Genomic DNA, 27,767 nt, shown 5'->3' with positions numbered 1-27,767 from the left:
TGGTGTTTTAATTGTTTTAAGGTATCAAAGCACAAATGACAACACACTATCATCACATTTATCACTTAGAAAAAGCTATCAAGTATTTTATTATTTTATTCTACATTATATACAGGTCATAAAAGGCCACAGCAGTTTTTCAACATATAAACCCTTTAAAAGTAGAGGGCACTATGAAGGATAGACAAGTATCAAAATGAAGTCCAGTAACGTGGGCATATATACTCAGTGTAGTATTTCTGAGGAATAACAAAGCAGATACCAAGTCATCCATAGTTAGCTTAAAACTATTCCACAGGTTTTTATAAACCTCTTTGGGATTTATTAATAGCCTAAGTGTGCCCAGGTGCCATTTATTTTAAGAAATAAAACCAGAATGAAAGAATAATAAACTTTAGAGGATACTTTCTAATTCTAGTCACTTTATAGCTCTCCAAGAAGAAAAGCCTCAATTCTTTACCACCTTCCACTTCTTCCTGCTTCAAGAATAGGAAAGAAAGAAATGGAAAAAAAAGCTCCCAAATTCTCCTGCTAATCTGGAACTTTGTCTTTTTTCAAGGGTTCCTTCAGAATGTATTTCAGGCCATTTAATTAGCTCTGAATTCCTTAATGTGCAATACTGCACCCTCCTTGAATAAGAACCCAAAACATTGGTTTCCGCTCTGTAAAAATACAATCTTTAAAACTATAACTGGTATCAGCAGATCAATATAAAAAAATACAGTACCAAGCTACACTGGTATATTTCCATATTAAGAACTTCAAAATATACTTATCACTGAGACCATAGTCCTTGCATTAGTTTTCAGTCCACTATGAACAATTATCTGCTGCATGTAAACATGTCTAAATAACTATAGATAAAATACATCAATCATAAATTTCTGTAAAAGATAATAAAATATCTTCTTTAAAAAACAAAACAATAATAAGCTATTACTGCATTGTTTCCAATTTTATGAAAATGGAACAACCTTATGGTTGTTGCCAGTCCTGAGTTCATTGTAATAAAAATGGCCCTAGTTCCTGGTTAAAGTCAGCAACCAATCCATTCTCTTCAGTAGATGTCTTCTAGTACTGCAGGCACAAATTTGTTTTAGGTGCTATTTTGTCCATTAATAAAATTATATACCAGAAACTGACCAGTGCCACAGTACTGTGTTGCAAATAGTTTTCCATCAGGAGTGGGATCTGAGAAAGCAATTTCTTCTTTACTCAAATATGAGCCATATATAAAGTTACTCCTATTAAAAAAAGAGGGGGGTGTGGAAGGGTAAAAAAAAGAAATTAATATTTTTATCATTAAAACTGGAAAAACCTATCAAGTAAAATTTGACCAGTAAAACTTTTAGGTAGTGTTGTATGTTCTAAAAATTGCTGAAAATAATCGCTCCTCTAGATTATTAATAATCTAAGGTAGAAAAACTTTTATGAAAGGAACAATGGTCTTAAAAACCATTTACCCAACACCTTTTCATGATAAAAACATTCAACAATTCTGAGTAGAAGGAATTTCCTCAACCAGATAAAGAATATTAGAGAACATCAGTGTGAAATGAAAACATTAATGTGAAAGACTGAGAACTGTTTCCCAAAGATCAGGAACAAGATAAGCTATCTGTTTATACCTCTTCTACTTAACAGTGTACTTACTTACTGCAGGCTCTAGCCAGGAATATTAGACAAGGAAAAGAAATTAAAAAGCAGATTAGGAAGGAAGAAATAAAACTACCTCTTTCTGGAGACCGTTTGGATGACCTTATATATATAAAAGTCCTAAGGAATTCACAAAAAAACTACTAGATCTAATTAAAAATGAGTTCAGCAAGGTTGCAGAATACAAGAGCAATATTAAAAAATTAACTGAATTTCTATACACTTGAAATTAACAATCCAAAATGAAATTTTAAAAACAATTCCATTTATAATAACATCAGGAGAATACTTAAGATTAAGATTAACAAAAGAAGTGCAAGATCCGGAAACTTAAATAAATAGAACGACATGCCATGTTTATGAATCAAAAGAACTATTGGGACGCCTGGGTGGCTCAGTTGGTTAAGCAGCTGCCTTCGGCTCAGGTCATGATCCCAGCGTCCTGGGATCGAGTCCCACATCGGGCTCCTTGCTCAGCAGGGAGCCTGCTTCTCCCTCTGCCTCTGCCTGCCACTCTGTCTGCCTGAGCTCGCTCTCTCTCCCTCTCTCTCTCTGACAAATAAATAAATAAAATCTTTAAAAAACAAAACAAAAAAAAGAAATACAGCTGGCTTTCCAGAAATTAGCAAGGTGGTCCTAAATCTCATATGAAATTCGAAGAGTCACCAAGAGTCAAACGAACCTTGAAAAAGAATAAAATTAAGAACTCACACCTCCTTATTTTGCAACATATTACAAAGCTACAGAACTAAAAACAGTGTGCTATGGCATAAGAATAGACTGATGGAATAGAGCTGAAGAGTCCAGTCATAAATCCTCACAATCAATGATTTTTGACATGGATGCCAAGACCACTCAATGGAAAAGAACAGTCAGCTTAATAAATGGCACAGGGACAACTGGAATGAAAAAGAGAAAGTTGTTGGATCCAGTCCCACATCATACACGAAAATTAACTTAAAATGGTCAAAGACCTAAATGTAAGAACTAAAATTATGAACTCCTGGAAGAAAATACAGGTATAAATCTTTGTAGCCTTGCATTAGGAAATGGCTTCTTAGGACACCAAAAACACAAGTGACAAAAGGAAAAGATACATAATTTGGAGTTCAAAATTAAAGAACTTTGTGCGTTCAAGAACACCAAGAAGATGAAAAGACAGCTATGAAAAGGTAGAAAATATCTGCAGATCTTCTATCTGATAAGGGACTTCTGTCCAGAATATATAAAAAAACTATTAAAATAAGAAAAAGATAAACTAGTTTAACAATGGACATAGGATTTGAATAGGCTGTCTCCAAAGAATATCCATAAATGGCCAATAAGCACATGAAAAGATGCTCATTAGCCATTAGGAAAATGTAAATCAAACCCAAAATGAAATACCACTTCATACTCACGAGGATGACTAAAATTAAGAAGACAGACAATAACAAGTGCTAGTGAGGATGTGGAGAAATTAGAACCCTCATACATTGCTGGTGCGACTGTGAAACAGTATAGCTGCTTTGATAAGCAGTTTGGCAGCTCCTCAAAATGTTATACATACAGTTACTAAATGGCCCAACAATTCTACTCCTAGGTATATACCAAGAGAAGTAAAACATGCAAATACGGGGCGCCTGGGTGGCTCAATGGGTTAAGCCTCTGCCTTCCACTCGGGTCATGATCTCAGGGTCCTGGCATCGAGCCCTACATGGGGCTCTCTGCTCAGCAGAGAGCCGGTTCCCCCCCACCCCCTGCCTGCTTCTCTGCCTACTATGTGATCTCTGTCAAATAAATAAATAAAATCTTTAAAAAAAAAAAAAAAGCAAATATTTCTCTACTTACCAAGGGAAATAAAAATACACAAAAATTTGTACATGAAATGTTTGCAGATTATTCCTAACAGCCAAAAAAGTGTAACCACCCACCCCACATTCATTAACTGATGAATGGATAAATGAAATGCACATCCACACAGCAGGATTTTATCTGGCAATAAAAAAAGGGATGAAGCACACAAACACATGCTACAGCATGGATGAGCTCTGAAGCATGCTAATAAGGAAAGAAACCAGTGACAAAGGTCATATATTATAGGAATTCATTGTATGAAATGTTCAGAACAGGAAAATCCATTCAGACTGAAAGTAGATTAGTGACCACCAGAAGGTGAGGGAGAGGGAAATGCGGAATGACTGCTAATGAGTGTGAGTTTTGGGGGGACAGCGATAGAAATGTTCTGGAATCAGTGGTGATGGCTGCACAGCCTTGTGAATATACTAAAACCCACTGAATTATATAATTTAAAGAGATGAGTCTCATGATATGTAATTATATCTCAATAAAGCTATTTAAAAACAATTTTTTAATTTAGCCAAGATACAGACTATTAGAATTTTCACACTGTAATCTTAACAAAGTGAGCTAGGTACATAAGAAAGAACAATAAATGAATAAAGTAGAAACTCTGTATGAGTTTTAACAGGAAGCTTATGGGGGCATCTCATTATCGCACAGAACAAAGGCAATGGCTATCCTGTTTAACGTTTTTATAAACTTAGGGTTGCCATAAGACCTAAATTTACAAGATTTAAAGGAGGAGCAATACCCTCATACATAGGATAATTATTTGGAGGAGCAATACCCTCATACATAGGATAATTATTTAAACAGTGCATTTTCCAGGTTTAGTTTTGAAAGAGCTAAAATAAGACCCGCCTCTTGCCATGACAAGGGTGAGTAGACCTGAGCCCTCCTGGATCACTACCTATAATAAAATAAGAAGGAAAGACCAGAAACACATTAAGGTTCTAAGATTCCTAGAGCCTTAGTTAGGAGCTCACTTACAATAATGATGGATTACTTTGAAAGCTGTATCTACAGATAATAGACAGGGATTCTAGGAATAAAACGTCATCTGCATTAATTTGAATCTCCATTAACCCTTTGGCAAAGGTGCTTGAAAGAACAAAAAACAAAGCATGCAATTTATCTGAGTCTTCCTCTATACCTTTAATTTAAAATCAAGCAATAAAAGCAAAAAGAAAAACTAGTAGGAGACTTAGATAATTTACAAACGATATTTAAGACAAATTTTTGTAAAAGCAATTTTAAATTCCAAAAAAACCTTCCCACATTTATTTGGTTATCTTTAAAATTCTCCAATACTGAACAGTTTGAAATAAGTGGATTATTTTGGCCTAATATCATAGTGACAAGTAAGTAAAAATAGTTTAATAGGATTTAAGTGATAGTGCTTGCTCCCCCACCCCCAGATTAACTTCACATAAAAAACAAAGATCCAATATACTGACAATCTTATGCAAATTTTGAATTAAAATATAAGTTATACATTTAAGATTAAATGCCAATCTTGATATGAAAAATCCACTTAAATCTTAAAACTACAGAAAAGGACTTGAAGGATGACATTCAGTTACCTCAGGCATTCAATCATGCGAGAAGCAATTTTCTTCCGACGCATCATGCTGAACACCCATATCCGACTGATCCCACAGATTGCAGGCTCTGGTAATGTTGAGCAGCACCAGGCTTTCTGCCTTTCAAATCTGACTTTTTCTTCTTCTGACCTGATAACTGGATGCTTCTCTTCTATAACTCTGTACCCCTAAGGTATCAAAATTAAAGACAGAAAAATTTTAAAGTGAGAATATTAATTAGCAACTGTCTAGTACGGACCTCAGTGCAGAGGCTGCTACATTTGTCCGGCTTAACAAACTATGGGGGTCACTTACGCTTTCATTCTTACTTCAGGAAACAGACCTGACTCTACATTCTGTTCTAATTCACTTACTAGTTATGACCACAAAAGCAGTCAACAAATTAAGATTTGGGTTCCTCATCTATAAACCAGAGATATCTACCACTTCTCTCAGAAAATTATAGAGAAATTAAATAAGGTAATACATACAAAATACCCTGCCCATCATGGCTGGTCCATTTTTCTTCTTCTACCTCCCACATTCTAAGGACAAGCAAAAGTACACGTCAAGAACTCAGCAATCACAACTGTTTCTGTGATTGCTGCCACAGTTCTAGGGGGTCACAGCTGTGCAGAAACTACGAGGAGGGATGGCAGAAGAATCAAGAATTTAAAAAAGCTGCTTTCCCCACACTCCCATCTCTAAAACACACACACACACACACACACAAAAACAAAGAAAACTAAAGTGCTATAAAAAACACAGCATCTCCTCTATCAGTCTAGTTGGACCACAGCAAACCTTCTGATGGAACATGGTACAAATCTTTTTTTTTTTTTTTTTAAAGATTTTATTTATTTATTTGACAGAGAGAGATCACAAGCAGGCAGAGAGGCAGGCAGAGAGAGAGGAGGAAGCAGGCTCCCTGCTGAGCAGAGAGCCCGACGCGGGGCTCAATCCCAGGACCGTGAGATCATGACCTGAGCCGAAGGCAGCGGCTTAACCCACTGAGCCACCCAGGCGCCCCAAGAACATGGTACAAATCTTAAAACAATGAGATAACATGATGAAGAATTAACAAACATTACATAGCTATCCTCTAAACACTGCAAAAGTCATTTTTAGAACTTGGGAGAATAGAAATTAAAAAAACACAAGGGTATATACACTATGTAAAATTAACTCAATTTCAATATGGCAAACTCTATAAGTTGTTTTATATCAAATTTATATCCACAAATTACCTTATCACAGCTATTCATTTAAATCAATTTTTTAAATATAAACAGCAAGATTCATAAGGCTACACAATTTAAGACTGATTTTTTAAAATTAACACATAGAAACTAACTCAAAGATTTGTTTTGACATTTTGTAAGAAAATTTTGATAAAACATGTTTTCAGGAAATTATTAATGTCCAGAAAGATATAACTGAACAAAAGTCAAATCCAATGTACACTGAATTCACAAACAAGAACTCAGCTGAAAAAAGACAGAATTCAAATGAGGTATTCCTCAAAATGAGCATGATTAGAGGGTCTAGAATCTTCTGTTCTCTTAAGTTGGTCTGTTACTACATAACTTACCCAATGTGAATACATCCCTTACTGTGATTCTTTTTTGTACAATGTGGCTCCTAAATATAAATCAATTTCTCACCTAAAGCTCAAAGAAGTGGTAATCTATCCTGGGGGTGAGCAACTTTTTATAAAGAACCGGACAGATAGTATTTTAGTTAGGCTTTGCAGCCCACCAGGTTTCTGTTGCAACTACTCGACTCAGTGTAGTGTAAATCAGCCAGAAACAGTATGTAAGCAAATGGGCATTGCTTATTATTATATTGTATATATATATTATATTGTAATTATATTATAATTAAATTTTATTTACAAAAATAGGCTGGATTTTGCCCTCAGGTAATAGTTTGCCAAACCTTTGCTTTATTCCAGTGCTGAAGGAATGAGACAAATATTACATTAATATCCAACATGGAAACTTCCTAAACAAAATATAACAGTACTTTTTGATTTACAGAATTTTTATTTTATATACTGACTTGAGAAACTAATTCCCAGGCAAGAAACAACTCTGCTTAGTCAAAACCTACACTTGGCAATTCCAACATTCACATTCACATACATAAAATGTTGTAAATTTACCATGACTGCTACTCAAGATTACACAGGAAACTCGTCAGACACTCAATTACATACGAACACTCTTTAAAAGTCACTTAACTTACCCACTGGATATGTTCCGCAATTAGGCAGCCAACTACTTTTTTGTCATTAGAAATAAAGAGAAGTGTTTTAGTTCTGGAATAGCACATTAGTGGGGCCTGTTGGAAACCTAAATCATTATCAACCATCTCTCTAATCTCGTCAACCTGCCAAATAAAGAACAATATTTTTTTGTAATAATGAAAGAAAGCATTGTATACATGTTAAGACATACTATTTCAGTTCAGTAAGTTGAGTATATTATTCCAAGCAGGATATTGCCTAAAGAAGAGTTCTTTCCAATGATTATGTTAACCAATAATGGTTTTCAAGGCCTGTGGAACAATGTGCAAAATGGGGAAAGAACTGGACAGTAATGTCAAGCCTTGCAGTCTAAATAACAAGAACAGTGAGAGCCCTTACAATAGAGAATAAGAACATTAAAGCATTAGAAGCATCATGGGTTTGAGAATTGGAGAGAACTTTACTGGAATCTTAGCCAGGCAAGGCACTTTTCTTCCCAAGCCTTAGTTAGTACTCTCATCAGTAAAATGGAAGTGGGCACAGAGGAAGAAACACACATTTACTTCTTAACAACCACTGGCCAGATACTATGTACTTTATAAATATTATCTTACTTAAATCCAACATCTGTTGGTCTATGGTCCCTTGCAAACGTATATGCAAGAAAGTAAGTTCAAAGCTAACTCTCCCATGTCAGATACTGGACATCTAGAAAACCAGGGAACAGAGCTTTGAATCCATAATGCTAATATGGCATCAAACTGTGCTTCTTCTAGTCTACCTCCTAGAATTATGGTCAAGGTCAAATATGATAAACTCGAACTTCTGAAGGGTCAAAGGTTTTTGTAGGTACTCAATTATTAGTTCCTTCCCCAGTTAAAAAATAAAATGCAAATATTCAGTCCAACATTCATTTGTGTTACTACTAAGTTTAAAATGAAAATAAACCCTTGGAGGGTTAAGTATTCATACCTCTGACATGCAGAATACCATGTAATACATCCCTTATTCAGGGACAAAAACTCCAGCCCTCCTAATGCTGGAATAGTATCCCATAACACAACTCACAATTCAGTTCCTGAAGGCAAATGACTCACACTTCCTTAGATTTTCATTTTTAACCCATTATGGATTACTAACTAGTAACATACTACACTGGTACTAAGATTTTGTCCTGAGAAACTAAAATGAGGAAATTAGCATTTACTGAAGATTCTTAATCAAGAAAAGTCTGAATGCCACATATGGTGGTGTAGCAAAGTTCCCACTGTTCATTTCCAATGGTAATAGTTGGAATTCCAAAAATTCCATGATTTAATTTTCATTGAATCAATCACTAATCCAATATTAATTAACAAAATTTCTTTCTGTGACAAGGATGAATGTTTCAAATACAAGACAGGTGGCATGGTTATGTGTCATTCTAAATGTTACTGTCTGTATTATCAGGCAGTGGTAGTATGAGGACTTATTTAGTTATCTGGGATTGTCCAGTCATACATAATAAAAGATATGTGAAAAGTCAAAAAACACAACATAATGTAGAATGTAAGTTATATTTTCAAATAATAGGTTCACCCTTTCAAGTGATGTTTTACTAAATTTAAAGAGGTCCTATAGTTAACCTTAAAAAAAAGGATAAACAAAACATTTTCCTTGTGTTTTCTAGACACTTTGGACATACTCCAGTGAAACTAAGTTTTTCAAAAAATACTGCTTTACATTATAAGGTACTTCAGAAAAAGCAAATGGAGGGTGAAAAAACATTTGAGCATATTATTGCAAAATGTAATTAATATTAACTCATTTCATGGGTGCCTGAGTGGCTTAGTGGGTTAAACCTCTGCCTTCAGCTCATGATCTCGGGGTCCTGGGATCGAGCCCCCCATCAGGCTCTCTGCTCAGCAGGGAGCCTGCTTCCCCCTCTCCCTCTCTGGCTGCCTTTCTGCCTACTTGTGATCTGTCAAATTAAAAAAAAAAAAATCTTTGGGACGCCTGGGTGGCTCAGTTGGTTGGACGACTGCCTTCGGCTCAGGTCACGATCCTGGAGTCCCGGGATCGAGTCCCGCATCGGGCTCCCAGCTCCACAGGGAGTCTGCTTCTCTCTCTGACCTTCTCCTCGCTCATGCTCTCTCTCACTCTCTCTTAAATAAATAAATAAAATCTTAAAAAAAATAAAAAAATAAAATAAAATAAATAAAAAAAAATCTTTAAAAAAAAGTATTAACTCATTTCAAAATAAGTTTATCCTATGGTTTCCCGCCTTTTAAGATACACAATATAATAAAATGATTCCAGACTTCATTATCTCTCTGAACCTTCAAAGAATGGAACTCTAAATTTGGACTAAGCCTGGCTCACACCAGCTAAGAGGACTTCTTTAAATTTTCTACCTTAGAACTATAAATCAGATATCTTTTTTTCTGAAAATTATATGTTTATCTCATGTTTAATTTCAGAACTTCTGTAAGTTAAAAAAAAAATTTATTTATTTATGAAAAAGAAGAGCAGTGGGGGGAGGGGCAGAAGGCAAAACAGTGTTATGCAGACTCTCAGCAGAATCCATCTCATGACCCTGAGATCACCACCTGAGCTGAAACCAAAAGTCAGATTTTTTTTTTTAAAGATTTTATTTATTTATTTGACAGAGAGAGATCACAAGTAGACAGAGAGGCAGGCGCAGAGAGAGAGAGAGGGAAGCAGGCTCCCTGCTGAGCAGAGAGCCCGATGCGGGACTCGATCCCAGGACCCTGAGATCATGACCTGAGCCGAAGGCAGCGGCTTAACCCACTGAGGCACCCAGGCGCCCCAAAAGTCAGATTCTTAACTGACTGTGTCACCCAGGTGAACCTCTATGACCTATTATTCTATCTTCTTCTACAATAAGCTTTTGTTTAAAAATTTACTCTCAATATGAAACTTTACAATTGCTAATTTTTTCTGTTGTCAAATTTTAATTCTAATTTTTAAAGGAAAGTAATACATTTTTCAAAATTTTAATTAATAGATTTATTTATTTATTTTAGAGGCTTGAAGAGGACCAAAGCAGGGGGAGGGGCACAGAGAGAGGGAGAGAGAATCCCAAGCAGATTCTACACTGAGCAAGGAGCCCAATGTGGGGCTCAATGCAGGGCTTGTTCTCACAACCCTAAGATCATGACCGGAGACAAAATCAAGAGTCAGATGCTTAACTGACTGAGCCACCCAGGCACACCCCTAAGTTTTTTGTTTTTGTTTTTTTTTTGTTTTGTTTTTAAAGATTTTATTTATTTGACAGAGAGAGAAATCACAAGTAGGCAGAGAGGCAGGCAGAGAGAGAGGGGGAAGCAGGCTCCCCGCTGAGCAGAGAGCCCGATATGGGGCTCGATCCCAGGACCCTGGGATCATGACCTGAGCTGACGGCAGAGGCTTAACCCACTGAGCCACCCAGGCACCGCACCCGTAAGTTTTTTATGTAAGTTATCTCTGATCTCTACACCCCATGTGGGACTCGAACTCACAACCCCAAGATCAATAGTAACACAGTCTTGCAACTAAACCAGCCAGGTACCCCTGTAAATCTGAAGTCACTTATGTGACATTATAAACTAGCATGCCTTTTATTCCATCACTCAAATTACTGATAATATGGGACACTAACCAATTCACTAAAAATTTGTTTCACAATCCTAGACCCATTTTAAGTTTAAGCATAATTTTTAAGTATATTCTTAAATGTTTATCTTTATTTCTAGAGCTGGTGTTTAAACATGCTATGCATAATGCATCACCCTCTTAAACTAACTACAAAATTACATTATCCAGGGGCACTTGGGTGGCTTGGTTAAGCATCTACTTTAGGTTTGGGTCGTGATTCCGAGGTCCTGGGATTGAGCCCCTTGTCAGGCTCCCTGCACAGTGGGGAGCCTGCTTCTCCCTCTCCCTCTGTTCCTCCCCTGCTCTCTCTCTCAAAAAAAAAATTAGACATTATCCATCCTACATGAAATTTCACTAGACATTTACCTTTTTCAGAGCATACTTTGGGTCTTCAGGAAGAACCATTATTATCCTGCCATCAGGATATTCAGCCAGAATTCTTTCTTTTTTCCAACCCTAGATATAAAACATATGAATTAATTTTATGTTATCATATTTCATTTATCAGATTCACATAGAAGAAAAATATATTGATGTATCTAAAAATTGCAAGTATGGAAAAATATTCTCAATGTTTAATAAGATATGAATCAGCTATTTTGTTAAGCATACAGTAGGTAAAATGCAAACTAGTTTCTCTATACTACTTATTCAGAAAGCTAATACCATATAATATCCTTATCATTTCCCATGTTAAATTAATTTTGAAAATCACACACCAAAAACAAGCCCCTTAAAGTCAGTGATTCCCAGAGCCTAAAAGATAACTCTCCCAGTTTCTTGAGAAAAGAATTTAACTCATAAATTTCTTTGGAACATGGTTACCTCCACAAACACACACTCATAGTTTTATGTCTGGCATGCCAAAGACCTCCAGGAGGTTTTAAATGAACTGATTTGCATGCAGTAGCCCAATATGTAGTAAGGAATAGTTTTTATTCTTATTGATCACAACTATCAAAGTCACAAGAAGGAGACTATAAAAATATAACTACCTTCTAAGAATCTAATAGGGAAGGAGAAGCTACGTTGTGTGTATCTGAAGTTAACATACTCAAAAAAAGAGAGGTAATAAACTCTTCTTCAGATCCACACTCGTGGTGATTAATGAGCAGAACCTGCATGAAAAAAAAAAACAAAACAAAAGCCACTTAAATCTAGTAAGATGGGACTGAACCAGAGGTTAAAACTAGGAGCTTTGAAGTTCATAATAAGTACAGAAGGAATGAGCTTAACTGGTTGTTTCATTTGTCTTACCCAACCAACTCTACATTAAAAAAAAAAAAAAGAAAAGAAAAGAAAAAAGGCCTTTCAAGAAGCAATACATACTTCTACTAGAGGAAACCATGATCCTGAGATCTTTTAAGACTATGAAAGCTCAATAAAACCAAGAAAAAAGTAACTACATTTTTAAAAAATATTAAGGCAAGTCAGAGAAGAAGCTGATTTTCTTAAACAATTTTGAGTGATTTTTTTGAGGAAAGGGGTAGGATCTTGGGGACAAAAAGTCTAGTAATAAGCTTGGTAAATGTAACAATCTGAAGTATTTAAAATGAGAATTTTTTTAAAAGACAGAGCCCCCAAAGATAAAAGTAAACTTCAGGTGATTATGATTGGTTAAAAAGTTCTCAAGATCTGAAAAGGAGCAGAAACAACAGCCACAGAAGTCATTTATTTTCAAATTAGAAATTAAATATGAATTTAAGTAAACAATTTTTAAAACATAAAGAAGATATCACCTCTTAAAAAACAAATTTATATTACTATGTTAATTTGGGAAATGCTTCTAAAATAAACCCATTTTCAATAAAATGAAAAAGGAGACTTCTCATTTTAAAAGTTGAACTACAAATTGAATGAGGAACTGGAAATTTTAAGTAACCTCCACTTTTAAGAAAGTCTTAAGTGCCTGGGTGGCTCAGTCAGTTAAGTGTCTCCCTTCGGCTCAGGTCATGATCCCATGATCTAGCCCCGCACTGGGCTCCCTACTCAGCAGGGAGCCTGATTGTCCCTCTCCCAGTCCCCCTGCTTGTGTTCTCTCTCTCTCAAATAAGTAAATAAAATCTTAAAAAAATTTTAAAAAGTCACAGTTCCTGAGCTGAATTATCAAAACAAAATAAGAAGAAAGAGAGACACCTGAGTGGCTCAGTCAGTTAAGCTTCTGCCTTTGGCTCAGATCATGATCCCAGAGTTCTGGGATCAAGTTCTGCATCAGGATCCTTGCTCAGTGGGGAGCCTGCTTCTCCTTCTGCCTCCTGCTCCCTGTTTTGTGCGTGCGCGCACAAAAAAAAAAAAAAAAAAAGGGTAAAAATTCAGGGTTTAAGGGTGCCTGGGTGGCTCAGTCAGGTGAGCAACTGCCTTCAGCTCAGGTCATGATCCCAGGGTCCTGGGACAGAGCCCCGAGTCAGGTTCCCTGCTCAACAGGAAGCCTGCTTCTACCTCTCCCTCTGCCTGCCATTCTCCCTGCTTGTGGTCTCTGTCAAATGAACAAATAAAAACTTAAAAAAATTTTTTTCAGGGTTTAAAGCCTTGTTTTGTTGTTACTAGCTATACGACCTTGCACAAATCACAAACTCTGTTTCCTCATCTAGGATATGTACAAAATAGCTGTCACCACCTCCATCACTTAGTTTTTAAGAGGGTTGTATTTAAAATAATTTCTCGGGGCTCCTGGGTGGCTCAGTGGGTTAGGCCTCTGCCTTCGGCTCAGGTCATGGTCTCAGGGTCCTGGGATAGAGCCCCACATGGGGGCTCTCTGCTCGGTGGGGAGCCTGCTTCCCCTCCCCCCGCCCTCTGCCTGCCTCTCTGCTTACTTGTGATCTCTCTGTCAAATAAATAAATAAAATCTTTAAAAAAAAAAATAAAAAAAATAAAAGGCTGAACAAGAATACCCATAGAAGAATACCCTGAGAAATAAAACCAACAACCAGCTTTTTAAAAAATTACCAATATTTTAAGAAAAAGACATAGAGGGAAAACCTTTAGATTAAGAGAGACCTAAGAGATATACCAACAAATGCAATATATGGATCTTAATTCAAACAAATGAACAGTACAGAAATTGTATTTGGAGAGCTTTGAACCCTAAGGAAACATCTGATGTTAAGGAATTAACTGATTTTTCTTAAGGTGTGGTTATATTCTTTAAATAACTTTTATGTAAAAAACAGCAATCTTTTCATCTTTTAAATGAGTGATTTAGTTTTTTTCCTTTTAGCTTGTCTATATTTCCTAGTTATTCTACTTTCATAAAATGGTGTAATAAAGGTATTAATATACTTAACTATCCCAAGCAGCTGGTTTGAAGTGCGTGTTTGGACTTTTTTTTTTTTTTTTTTTTTTTTTTGGCGAAAATAATCATATATTATCAGCATTACTGATAGAGATATGTTTCTACTCAGTGTGACCTTCACTGAACTATGAAGTATGAAGTCAAACAATTAAGTGGCAATTAGGTGAAAAAAATTCAGTCAATTCAAGAAATATCTACTGACCACCTACCATGTGTGCACACCACTGATCTAGGGAGCACCAAAAAGCAATAAAGAAGACTTTAAAAATCAGTGATACCAAGATTCAAGTCCAGACTCTGCTATTTACTAGCTGTGTTGCCTTGGGCCAATTACTTAACCTCTCTAAACCCTCATTTCCTTGCCTATAAAATGTATATAAAAACTGTAATACAAAGTTTTTGAGAAGCTGAGAAAACATGATAAAATACTAAGCACAGTGCCTAACACAAATAATACACACCCAATAAATAATATTACTATCATTATGGTAACAGCATTTCTTGTAGGTTTTTTCATCTGTGATACTTTTTTTTTTTTTTAAAGATTTTATTTATTTATTTGACAGAGAGAGATCACAAGCAGGCAGAGAGGCAGGCAGAGAGAGAGGAGGAAGCAGGCTCCCCGCTGAGCAGAGAGCCCGATGCGGGGCTCGATCCCAGGACCCTGAGATCATGACCTGAGCCGAAGGCAGCGGCTTAACCCACTGAGCCACCCAGGCGCCCCACTTTTTTTCTTTTTTTAAAGATTTTATTTATTTGAGAGCGAGCGAGCGAGCAAGCCCATGAGCAAGGGGAGGGATAAAGGGACAGGGAGAAGCAGACTCCCTACTGAGCAGGGAGCCCAGCATGGGACTTGATCCCAGGACTCTGGGATCGTGACCTGAGCTGAAGGCAGATGCTTAACCAACTGAGCCACTCAGGTGCCCTTATCTGCGATACCTTCACAAGGTCATTTGTGATCTAGCTCCTCATCTACCTCTTCAAGCTCCCTCTCTTGAAGCTTTCCTAACACATGACCCAGTCATGGGTCGTCACACTTAAAATATCCCAACTTTCACACCCATTATTCTTCTAGTTCAATGCCTCTGCTCTACACTCTCCTGGGCACAAAGGACTCCTAACTTGTCCTTTCCGACTCTACTTAAGTATTAACCTCACATTTCCAACCTTTGCTGGATATCCTTAGGCTCTATATTCAGACAGTACCCTGTATGTATTACTACTGTAGCACTTTCCATACGATTTAGATATGTTTACTTATCTGTCCCTTGTGCTGCCTGTAATCCTACATGATGGGAAAAATGATCTTTTTAGTAGCAATTTTTAAAATTTAATAATAATTTTAATAATAACTTTTAAACTATGGAATATAGTAATAAAACTTGAATAACAAGCGTAAAAAATTACCTCATAAGACTTTTTTAAACTTTTTAAAGATTAAAAAAAAAAAACAAGTGAAAAAAGTTTAGTTAACTTGCTATGGTCACATAACTAGTAAGAGGCTCACTAGAAAACCACATCTTTCTAATATAATTAAGCTCACTATTATGCCGCACTGATCTCAAGAATCTTAACTGAATAGGAAAAATAAATAATACAAATATCTGTAACAGAAGGTGCAATCTATATACTTCTATGGTTGAAAGGAAGTTTTCCTTGATTCAAACTCAACTTTTTATATCCCAGTTTCAATGTTTCTGAATCCAGAATTAGTCTTACAACCAATATGCATATTTAATGCACTTCTTAATTCTCAAAAAAAGTTATCAAATTGAAGCAAGAACTTCCAAGAGAAAGCAAATATTTTAAAAAGTATTACAATGATTTTGAGCCAAGAAAAACCCTTATTGGGCTTAAAGAGAAACCCAAAAATGTTTCACAGAAGAGATGGTATTTCCCCTTGAAGAGTATAGATGAGAATGGGAAGGCATTCCTGGTAGAAGAATGTACAAACTAAAAACTAGAGGTGAAAAAATTAAAGCAATGCACAAGACAATGAGTGTATCAATTTTGCTAGAGAAGAGAATTTATAAGGAAATGAGAAATACATTTACAAGAGCAGACAAGAACCAATAATGTTGGCTGGGCCATGAATGCCTAGTAGAAATAGGGAGAAATCAAGAAAGATTTTAGATAAGCAAAAATCATGACTGTACTTGAACCAAATGAAAATGAATTTGGCAGCTGTATATAATAGGCAGGATAGACAATGGCAAAAACAAACAGAAAAATATGTATGTCATAACATGGATGCCAATTTCCTATTATAAACAAATGCGTCTTGTCACTTAAAACCTTTGTGTTTTTAAAAACTTGAAAGAACACAGAAGGATCATCTGAGAGGACTTTAGTTTAAAAGTAACTGGGGTCAACTGATTTCTCTGAGCTAAATTATAATCATATACACAAAATATTTTGTTGGAGTTCAAATAAAAATTAAAAACCTACAGTCTAGTATATAAGGACTCTAGAGCTAATTTCATTACTTAGTACCTATGTGATGTTAGGCAAATATATATCCTTCTTTCTGCATATTTCCTCATTTATAAGTTAACTGTAACTACTTCATGATTTGCTAAAAGAAATAAGGAGTTCTATATAAGTAAAAAGTTGGATCAGCCCCTGGTAGACAGGAAGCCTTTAATTAATGTCATTTGTGTTACTGTTATTGTTATTATTGTATCTCCTAAATATAAAATAATTTATATAGGAATTTAAGTTTCACATTGGGAAAATCTGACTCTATTCTAAAGACATTTTATGGACTTTTCATTTTTTAGATATATTACGACAGCAAGATTTTTCTGGTTTGCTATAATATTTAAGCTGAATGAGTAAAAGCTAGAACCCCTGAAAACTTCTAGTCCTCCAGCAGAATTATTTGTTTTGGTAAATCCTGTATTCTAGGACCAATTCTCTTTGATCTAGGAATGTTGGAAGCTACAGGGATCTGGAGTTTTAGGATGACTAGGCTGTCAAGGTTTTATAATGAGAAACACCATATGGACCATAAGCTCCAAAAGGACCAAGACTTCATTTGACACACCACTACATCCCAAGCTCAGAGCACAGTAAATCAAGTACATTATAAATATTTATTTTTGAAAGGATGGTACATGCTTGAAGAATCAAAGCCTCTCTTTATGAAACCAAAAGCTTAATCCCTCTGTGCCTGTTTTGCAACCCATAAGAGAGGAATGAAAACTACTTCAATGGTTAACAGTGAATTAAGTTAATACTTACAGAATACCTACAATAATTAACTACAACTGAGAAACTGGAAGGTTGAGAGGGGAATAATAGAAGCATCAAGGAGTCAAATGTTTATAAATACTAAAATTAAAGGCAGGGACACCTGGGTGGTTCAGTTAGTTAAGCCACTGCTTTAGGTCATCATCCCAGGGTCCTGGGATGGAGCCCCGCACCGGGCTCTTTGATCAGCGGGTAGCCTGTTTCTCCCTCTCCCTCTGCCTGCCACTGTGCCTGCTTGCGCACGCGCTCTCTCTCTCTCGCTCTCTCGCTCGCTCTTTCTGACAAATAAATAAATAAATAAATAAAATCTTTTAAAAAATAGATTTAAAGGCAACTGACAGAACTTAAAACAAAAATAATAAAAATTGGAAGAAAAGATTTTACCCACACATTTATATACAGCTTCATAAATATAAACTATACATACATAGCTTGATTTATTTAAGTTATGCTTTAAACACTCAAACAGACAAAAGTGCTTTATCACTGGAGAATGGGACCAGAAAGAGAGAAGAGGTAAGGAGGCTTTCACTTTTCATTTTCTATCTAGTAATATTAGTAACATTTTCATTTCCAAGTATATACACTGCTTTTCATAAAGTTTTAATAAGCTGAAGAATAAAAAATTTGAAGGCCACTCTTTCATTTACCTAAATTATAATTTTTTTAAGGAAAAGAATATGAAAAGACAATTTTCTCCACAGAAAAAGTTTGAAGAACAAGTGCCCTTAAAAGAACAAAAGTATTTAAATTTTTTTTTTTTTTAAGATTTTATTTATTTGACAGAGAGAGACAGTGAGAGAGGGAACACAAGCAGGGGGAGTGGGAGAGGGAGGAGCAGGCTTCTCGCCAAGCAGAGAGCCCGACATGGGACCCAATCCCAGGGTCCTGGGATTAGGACCCGAGCTGAAGGCAGATGCCCAACGACTGAGCCACCCAGGCGCCCCTAAGTGTTCTTTCTTGTGGGTAATACAATGATAATATATAATAAAAAAATTTCTCAATAAAGCCTTTTCATAATTAAAGACCATATGAAACTGAAATGCAATTTTAAAAATTATTTTGGGGGCACCTGGGTAGCTCAGTCAGTTGAGTGTCTGACTCTTGGTTTTGGCTCACATCATGATCTCAGGGTCATGGGCTCTGCACTCAGCAGGGAGTCTGCTTCAGATGCTCCCCTTCTGCCCACACGCTGGCGCACACATGCACATTCTCTCTCTAAAATAAACGAATCTTGGGGCGCCTGGATGTCTCAGTGGGTTAAAGCCTCTGTCTTTGGCTCAGGTCATGATCTCAGGGTCCTGGGATCGAGCCCCGCATCAGGATCTCTGCTCAGCAGGGAGCCTGCTTCCTCCTCTCTCTCTGCCTACTTGTGATCTCTGTCAAATAAATAAATAAAATCTTTAAAAAAAATAAAAATAAAAATAAAATAAATGAATCTTTTAAAAAAATCATTTTGAAAAGAACTCAAAGATTTAGAGAGCAACATCTATTTTTTAAGTTACTTCCCATTTCTCAAACATCCTGATATGTACATATTTTATTAATAATAAATTTGTCTCAGGGAATGGTGAAAACAAAGTCCTAAGAAAAAGGTTTTCATGAGAGGTGCCTTATTATGTTCTAAACAGCATAACATTTTCACAGATAAAATGACAGGATATTTTACTATGTGGTGGTAACTTTCTTAACTGATATCCACCTAATTAACTTGCTGAATTTACTAATACTCACTTTTCCCTAGGTAAAAGAAACTAATACCTGGAGCACACAGACTCACAACGAGTAAACTACCTTGTTATTCCACACCTGAGTGAGACAGGACTACCAAGTATCATTTGTTCCTAAACTTATTTATTCCAATTTATTATTATTTTTTTAAAGATTTTATTTATTTGAGAGAGCACGCACAAAGGGAGAATGAGAGGGAGAAGCAGACTCCCCAGTGAGCAGGGAGCCCTACAGTAGGGCTCAATCCCAGGGCCCTAAGATCATACCTTAGTCAAAGACAGATGCTTAACCAACTGAGCCACCCAGGCACCCCTATTTTTTATTTTTTACTATAAAATGTAATCAAATATTAAATAAATAGTAGAAAGATAGCTGTTTTAATGAGAATCAATAGACTATGCTGGCAAAAAGCAAAATAGGCCAAGTGTCTTTTAAAAATCAAAAATATAACAAGAATAATTCTGTACCCAGATTCTCAGATTGCTTTGCAATGTGTAAGCTCTTGCTTTATTTTTTTTTTTTAAGATTTTACTTATTTATTTGACAGTGACACAGCAAGAGAGGGAACACCAGCAGGGGTTGTTGGAGAGGGAGAAGCAAGCTCCCCACTGAGCAGGGAGCCCAATTCGGGGCTCAATCCCAAGACCCCAGGATCATGACCTGAGCCGAAGGCAGACACTTAACGACTAAGCCAGCCAGACACCCCACCGACTAACATTCTTGCTTTAAATTTGAACATGGTACCTGGACTACAACTGTCTACTTCAAGGACCATGAAGTGGTCCTTCACAGCTGTGAAGCCAAAAAGTCAATACCTTAGGAGAGGCAAGCAATGACAGAAATAGCCAGCACTCATGATATGCAGAATGGATATGCAGAATGGAACAACCCTGTAACTACACACCTCCCGACTTCTTAATATATAGCCTTATGATAAATCATAAAAGCTGCTATTTGGGTATTCTAATATCAAGGATCCACCTGAATCAGCTTTTCTGTTTAAAGGACCTAATTCTCCCAATTTTGCCAGTTAAAAAAACTTCCATTATAATTACAATATCAAAATCTATTACGACAGGAGTATTTCTCATAAGAAATCCTTGGGGCAGACCTCAAAGTCAAACAAGAGGAATTATGAGACTCTCTTCTCTCCTATCATTCTCAAACACTACGGAATCCTAAATCGGTCTTTATTAGGCCTGACCTATTTAGTTAAGCACTTTTCAACATATGTAATAACTTTCCAGTATGTAAGAAATATTTTATTTGATGTAAATCTTAACCTCAAGATTATGTGGGGCTTAGGGCACAAATATACTGACCTCCTCAATATTGGTCATAATTTTTAAAAACTCATCGTCCAAACTCCACTCACTCCTATACCCAAATATAAATGGAGCCTCCATTATTGAAAAATGTTCTCAAAATGTACAGCTGTGGGAATTACATTCCCAACTAGAATAAAGCATGTCACAGTAGATCACTGTTCCTCTTTTAATAAGAAAATAAGCAATAAACTAAAAGTTATGTTTTCTTTAAAAGCACTGAAGAGCTATGGATTGACTTCTAGGGATTAACTAACCTTTCATAGGTGAGCAGAGATCAGCAGCTATTTTTATCCTAAGACACTGACCATGCCTGCAAGCATGAGCAGGAAAGAAAGAACTGCCATAGGCAGAGGACAAAGAGAAGAGTATCCTGCTGGGACAAGAAAAACCAAAATTTTAATGGCTAAGTGAGTTAACATGGCTATGTGAAATATGGAGGAGCTTCAAACAGAGAAAATTCTCCACCAATTCTCTCACAGGGACATCTGCTGAGTTGAACTGGAAGGTGTAATGAGTTAGGTGTAGTGTAGTGAAGGTGTACCATAAAGTTTAGATCCTCAATTTCTTCTGGAGAGAGGCACCTGATCCCAACCTCAAAACATTAAAAACCAAAATGTATGGGAAAACAAACTAAAATTTCATCCCAACTCCATTCTTTTACTTTTTCTTTTTTTTTTTTTAAATAAGCTCTGTGCCCAACGTGGGTTTTGAATTCACAACTGTGAGATCAAGAGTCACATACTTGGGGTGCCTGGCTGGCCCAGTCCATAAAGCATGGGACTCTTGATCTTGAGGTCATGCGTTCAGGCCACCTGTTGGGGGCAGACTTTACTTTAAAAAATAAAAAAGAGTTACATGTGGGGCACCTAGGCAGCTCAGTGGGTTAAAGCCTCTGCCTTCGTCTCAGGTCATGATCCCAGGGTCCTGGGATTGAGCCCCGCCTCAGGCTTTCTGCTTCAATCTTTAAAAAAAAAAAAAGCAATTGCAATGCAACAGAGACAAGACAGTTTTCAGCAAGTGTTGCTGAAACTGGACATCCACATACAAAAAAAAAGTGAATTTAGGTATAGACTTCATACCCTTCACAAAAATTAACTCAAAATGAGTCACAGAACTAAATGAAAAAAGCAAAACTATAAAACTCCTAGATAATAACAAAGAAGAAATCCACATAACCTTCAGTATTGCAATGACTTTATTTTTTTTAATTTTTTAATTTTTTTTAAGATTTTATTTATTTGACAGAGGAAGAGCGATCACAAGTAGGCAGAGAGGCAGGCAGAGAGAGGAGGGGAAGCAGACTCCCCGCTGAGCAGAGAGCCCGATTCAGGGCTCCATCCCAGGACCCTGGGATCATGACCTGAGCCGAAGGCAGAGGCTTAACCCACTGAGCCACCCAGGTGCCCCGGCAATGACTTTTTAGATATAACACCAATGGCACTGCACTTCATTAAAATTAAAAAGTCCTACTCAGGGCACCTGGGTGGCTCAGTGGGTTAAAGCCTCTGCCTTCGGCTCAGGTCATGATTCCAGGGTCCTGGGATCGAGCCCCACATGGGGCTCTCTGCTCAGCAGGGAGCCTGCTTCCCCACCCCTCTCTCTCTGCCTGCCTCTCTGACTTCTGTGATCTCTGTCTGTCAAATAAATAAATAAAAATCTTTAAAAAATAAAAAAAAAAGTTCTACTCTACCAAAGACACCATCAAGGACATGAGAAGATAAGCTGCAGACTGGGAGAAAATATTTATAAGAGACAGCTGATAAGGGCTATTATCCAAAAGATACGAAGAATTCTTAAAACTCAACAATAAGAAAACAACCAACCAAACTAAAAAGTGGGCCAAAGACCCATACAAACACATCACTAGAGAAGATATACAGATCGCAAATAAGCATATGAAAAATACTCCACATCACAGGTCATCAGGGAAATGCAAATTAAAATGAGATACCACCACAAGCCCATTAGAACAGCCAAAACCCAAAACAATGACAACACCACAGGCTGGCAAGGAGGTGGAACAAGAGGAAATCTCATTCACTGCTGGTGAAAATACCAAATGGTAGAGCCACTAAGGAACAGTTTGGCAGTTTCTCACATAACTAAATTTACTCCTAACATACAACCCAGCAATCACATTCCTCAGTATTTATGAAAAGGAGTTCAAAATTTATCTCCATACAAAAGCCTGGACCTGCACATGACTGTTAATAGCAACTTTATTCCTAATTGCCAAAACTTGGAAGCAATCAAGATATTCTTCAGTAGGTGAATAGATAAATGATATATAGAATACGAATGAAATACAGAATATAGAATGAAATAAATGAATAACAGAATATTATTCAGCATTAAAAAGAAACAAGCTATCGAGCCATGAAAAGATACGGAGTAACTTTTTTTTTTTTTTTAAGATTTTATTTATTTTATTTGACAGAGATCACAAGTAGGGGAGAGGCAGGCAGAGACAGAGAGAGGGGGAAGCAGGCTCCCTGCTGAGCAGAGAGCCTGATATGGGGCTCGATCCCAGGATCCTGGGATCATGACCTGAGCCGAAGGCAAAAGCTTTAACCCACTGAGCCACCCAGGTGCCCCAAGATACGGAGTAACTTTAATTGCATATTACTAAGTGAAAGAAATCAATTATGAAGAAAACTATACACTGTATGATTCCAACCATATGGCATTCTGGAAAAGGTGAAACTATGCAGACAGTATAAAAGATCAGTTATTTTCCAGGAGTTAGTAGGAAGGCAGGGGTAAACAGGAAGAGAACAGAGGATTTTAAGGGCAGTGAAGCTTTTTGTATGATACTATTATGGACACGTGTCATTATAAATTTTTTAGACCCCATGGAACAACACCAAGAGTGAGCCCTAATAAAAACTATGTACTTTGAATAATAATGGTTTGTCAATATAGGTTCATCATTTTAATAAATGTATTGGTATGAAGAAACTGAACATGTGTATGACAGGGAAAAAAGTAATATATGGGAAGTCTCTGTACTTTCTGCTTAATTTTGCTATGAACCTCTATTAAGGGACACCTGGGGGCTTAGCTAAGTGTCTGCCTGCATTTGGCTCACGATCCCAGAGTCCTAAGATCAGGCCCTGCGTTGCGCTCCCTGCTCATCGGGGAGCCTGATTCTCCCTCTTTCTCCCCCTCCCTGGCCCCCACTTGTGCTCTCTCTCATGTTCTCTCAAATAAATAAATAAAATCTTTTTTTTTTTTTTTTTAAAGTCTATTACCACAGGGGAAGGGAGGGAAAACGGAATCAGAAGAAATCAGAGATGGAAACAAACCATGGACTCTGGGAACCAAACTGAGGGTTACAGTGGGAAATGGGAAACCAGGTGATGGGTATTAAAGAGGGTACGTGTGGTGATGAGCACTGGGTGTTATATGCAACTATTGAATCATTGAACAATACATCAAAAACTAATGATGTACTATATTCTGGCTAACCAAACATAGTAATAAAAAATTGTTTTTATCAGCACAGAAAAAATAAATAAATAAATAAATAAGTCTATTAAAAATAAAACTTAATGAGACCATGGACAGAACTGGGAAATTATGATCCAAGATCAAGAAGAAAAAAGTCAATAGAAACAGGCCCAGTGAAGACCCACATGTTTGAATCAGCAGAAAAGAACTTGAAAATTTCTGTAATAAATGTTAAAGATTTTAAAGGACAAGATGCACAAACCAGGGGCACCTGGGTGGCCCAGTCAGTTAAGTGTCTGCCTTTTGCTTAGGTCATGATCTCAGGGTCCTGCGATCAGACCCTGCATTGGAAGCCTGCTTTTCCCTCTCCATGCTGCTCCTCCTGCTTGTGCTCTGTCAAACAAATAAAATCTTAAAAAAAAAAAAAGATGAACGAACTATGTGAAAAGGATTTCCACAGAGAAACCGAAACTTCCAAAAATGTACATGCTTTAACAGAAAGATTAGAATTATTTTTATATATAAAGGAAAATAAATCTTACGTAAAATTTCAAAAAGAAACTAAAGAAAAACCACTGGTATAAGATGATCTGTAATAACCTCTTACATATAAGAAAAGTAGTTAAATTACTTTTACTACTTTTCTAATTGAGGAATGAACCATGCCAACACCTAAATTCAGTCAGGTATACAATTCTATATGCAACATACTTAATAAAGCTTCAACTGCTAGTGAATTCAAATTTGGGCTGCTTTTACGTATTTCTTTTTTTTTTTTTTTTTTAAAGATTTTATTTATTTATTTGACAGAGAGAGATCACAAGTAGACGGAGAGGCAGGCAGAGAGAGAGAGGGAAGCAGGCTTCTTGCTGAGCAGAGAGCCCGATGCGGGACTTGATCCCAGGACCCTGAGATCATGACCTGAGCCGAAGGCAGCAGCTTAACCCACTGAGCCACCCAGGCGCCCCATGGGCTGCTTTTACGTATTTCAAAGTACATTAATAACAGTCTTATTTTGCCTAACTTGTATCAAATATACTCAATATATTTCATGTCCCCTCAAAAGATGTTTATAGTATCAATTCCCAATCAATAAATATCAGAGTTGCCAAAGCCCATAAAAATTTTCTGGTGTAGTATTATTTTTATACAAGATAACTGAGACTCAAACACTCTTGTTGTGCAGCTTCCAATCAAATCTACTCTTTAATTCAATGCATTTGTTGAGCCCCAACTGCAGGTGCTATTGGCAGGTGCTATTTAATGTGATAAACAGAGTATCAAGGACTCTTCTCTGACAAAGCTTCTACTCCAGTGGGAGAAATACCAAACAAATTTTCAGTGTGGAAAAGGGTCAAAAGAAGACACTAATACTGCTGGAGTAGAGAGAGAGGGAACCACTTTGTACTGGGTGTTCAGGCAGGGCATCTCTGAGATTTTAAGACCTAAATGAAGAGAGCTGGTGTAGAAGTCTGAGAAAAGAAAAGTCCAGGAAAAGGTAAGGTAAGTACAAACACACTAAGAATGGAATGTAGCTGGAGTGGTTCAGGAACAAAAGAAAGATATATATGAATGCAATATAGCACGTAATGGTAAGAGTGTTAAGAGATGAAATTAGAGAAGCTAGAGTATATGAGGCCTTGATGCCACAGTAAATACCCTGGATTTTAGTCTGTGTGTGATGAGAATTTGCTGGAGAATTTTTTTTTAAATATTTTATTTATTTATTTATTTGACAGAGAGAGAGAGAGAGAGAGATCACAAGTAGGCAGAGAGGCAGGCGGGGGGGGGGTGGGGGGAGCAGGCTCCCTGCTGAGCAGAGTTGCTGGAGAATTTTAAATAAAGGAAGGACATAATCTGATTTAAGTTTTTATGGCTGAGACAAAGACCATAATGGAAGCTGGGAGACCAGTTAGGAGGTATTACTAGGCAGGAAATGATGACAGCTTGGTTTAGAGTAGAAGCAGTGGACATGATAGAAGTGGAAGGATTTGAATACTATTCTGAAGGTGAGATTTACTAATGTTAAGTATAGGAGTATACTTTAAGTATACTTCTTTGAATATATGGAGAGCAAAAAGAAAACTGAAGGATCATTCTGAAGTTTTCAGTCCGAGGAAATAAGTTAAATGGTGGCACCATTTCCAGAATGGGGAAAAACAGAGGAAGAACAGATTAAAAGAAGTTTTTACTTGCCACTAGATACATTATAGGTTTTCCCTCCCCTAGAGTTTGTAAACTCTTTTTAAAAATGTAAAAGCTTGGGGTGCTTGGGTGGCTCAGTGGGTTAAAGCCTCTGCCTTCGGCTCAGGTCATGATCCCAGGGCCCTGGGATCGAGCCCTGCATTGGGCTCTCTGCTTGGCAGGGAGCCTGCTTCCCCCTCTCTCTCTGCCTACCTCTCTGCCTGCTTGTGATCTCTGTCTGTCAAATAAATAAATAAATAAAATCTTTAAAGGCATTTTTCCTCCACTACATAGCTCTCCATACCAAAGCAAGATTAATTTCTGACTAAGATCTGGAAGTGCTGCTCCCATCCTACATTTATTTACCACAATATTCTAGGTCTTTAAGATACAACAAAGTATTTGGGGTGATATAAGTTACTGACTTTATTAATCCCTTATGTGCTATCACTGTTAGTGGGGCAAGTGCTTGAATTTAGATTTCCAGTAGCCTGCTTTTTGCTGTTACTTACAGTTTTGGAAAATAAAAATCCAATAAATATTGAAAGTACTTTTGATTTAAAAAAAAAAGATACAACAAAGTAGAAAAATTAAAAATCAGGGTCAGGGAAAAGATAAAAACTTGAGAAATAAAATGTTTGGTAATTTTTTTTTAATAATTTTTATGTAAAAAATTCGTACCTGTTTCTAAAGACTATTTCTCAATTTTCAACACAGGGTATGACAGCCTTACCTTTAAGCAGAGAAACTCAATGAAACTCAGACAATTCTCTGACCTGGCTCTCAGTCCCTCCTACTGATGCCAGAGTACAGTTCTAAAGACCAATGCAGCTTTGCTTCAGATTCTTTTCCCATTCCCAAGATTTTAAAATCTCTATTCCTGGAGCACTTGGGTGGCTCAGTCGATTAAGTGTCTGCCTTTAGGTCAGGTCATGATGGAGCCAGGTGTCAGGCTCCCTGCTCACTGAGTGAGGAACAGTGCTTTTTCTGAGATATTTATCAGTACCTTTTATTTTTTACTGAAGAATAGTTGATACATAGTGTTACACTACTTTCAGGTATACAACATAGTGATTTAACAAGTCTATATAACAATTCCATGCATTATGCAGGGCTCACAAATGTAGCTATCACTGGTCACCATACACTATTACAATACCATTAATTATATTCCCTATGCTGTACCTTTCATCCCCATGGGGAGGAACAGCATTTTTACTTTGATGGTTTAGTACTACGATACTAGAAGAGTATAGCTCTACAGCCAATCAGAAATCTATCAAATCTTTCTTCAGTTTTTATCATCAAATTTCCCCTTTTCTACCAGTGCCATAGTAATCCAATACCACACACACCACTACATGTACTACCTTCTCCTTTTATGTCACTAAAATATTATTTCTCAGAGTGCCTGGGCGGCTCAATCAATTAAGCATCAGACTCTTGGTTTCAGCTCAGGTCATGATCTCAGGGTCATGAGACTGAGCCCAGCCAAGCATGGGGCTCCGAGATCAGCACAGAGCCTGCCTGAGATTCTCTACCCATCCCACCCCCTCCCCTTTTGC

General features: G+C 36.9%; 1 protein-coding gene across 6 annotated transcripts in view; it reads right to left on the bottom strand.

Annotated features, from left to right (window-relative positions):
• Positions 1-80: 80 nt before the first annotated feature.
• Positions 81-27,767, bottom strand: part of ESCO1 (establishment of sister chromatid cohesion N-acetyltransferase 1) — an 81,985-nt gene continuing 54,298 nt past the window's right edge. For 5 of the 6 annotated variants that reach the window (XM_047698521.1, XM_047698524.1, XM_047698523.1 and 2 more), the window contains 4 exons: positions 11,332-11,421; positions 7,329-7,472; positions 5,082-5,269; positions 81-1,244 (listed from right to left, as the gene is read on the bottom strand). In XM_047698521.1, coding sequence (XP_047554477.1) covers positions 1,097-1,244; positions 5,082-5,269; positions 7,329-7,472; positions 11,332-11,421 — 570 coding nt within the window. In that variant the 3' untranslated portion in view covers positions 81-1,096. Of the gene's footprint in view, positions 1,245-5,081; positions 5,270-7,328; positions 7,473-11,331; positions 11,422-11,960; positions 12,084-27,767 lie in introns of those variants that run through there. The other variant, XR_007122035.1, reaches the window with a different exon arrangement.

Source organism: Lutra lutra, chromosome 12, assembly GCF_902655055.1.
Source record: "Lutra lutra chromosome 12, mLutLut1.2, whole genome shotgun sequence".
In the NCBI taxonomy this organism is placed as follows: Eukaryota; Metazoa; Chordata; class Mammalia; order Carnivora; family Mustelidae; genus Lutra; species Lutra lutra.
This window is presented reverse-complemented; position numbering and strand designations above follow the sequence as displayed.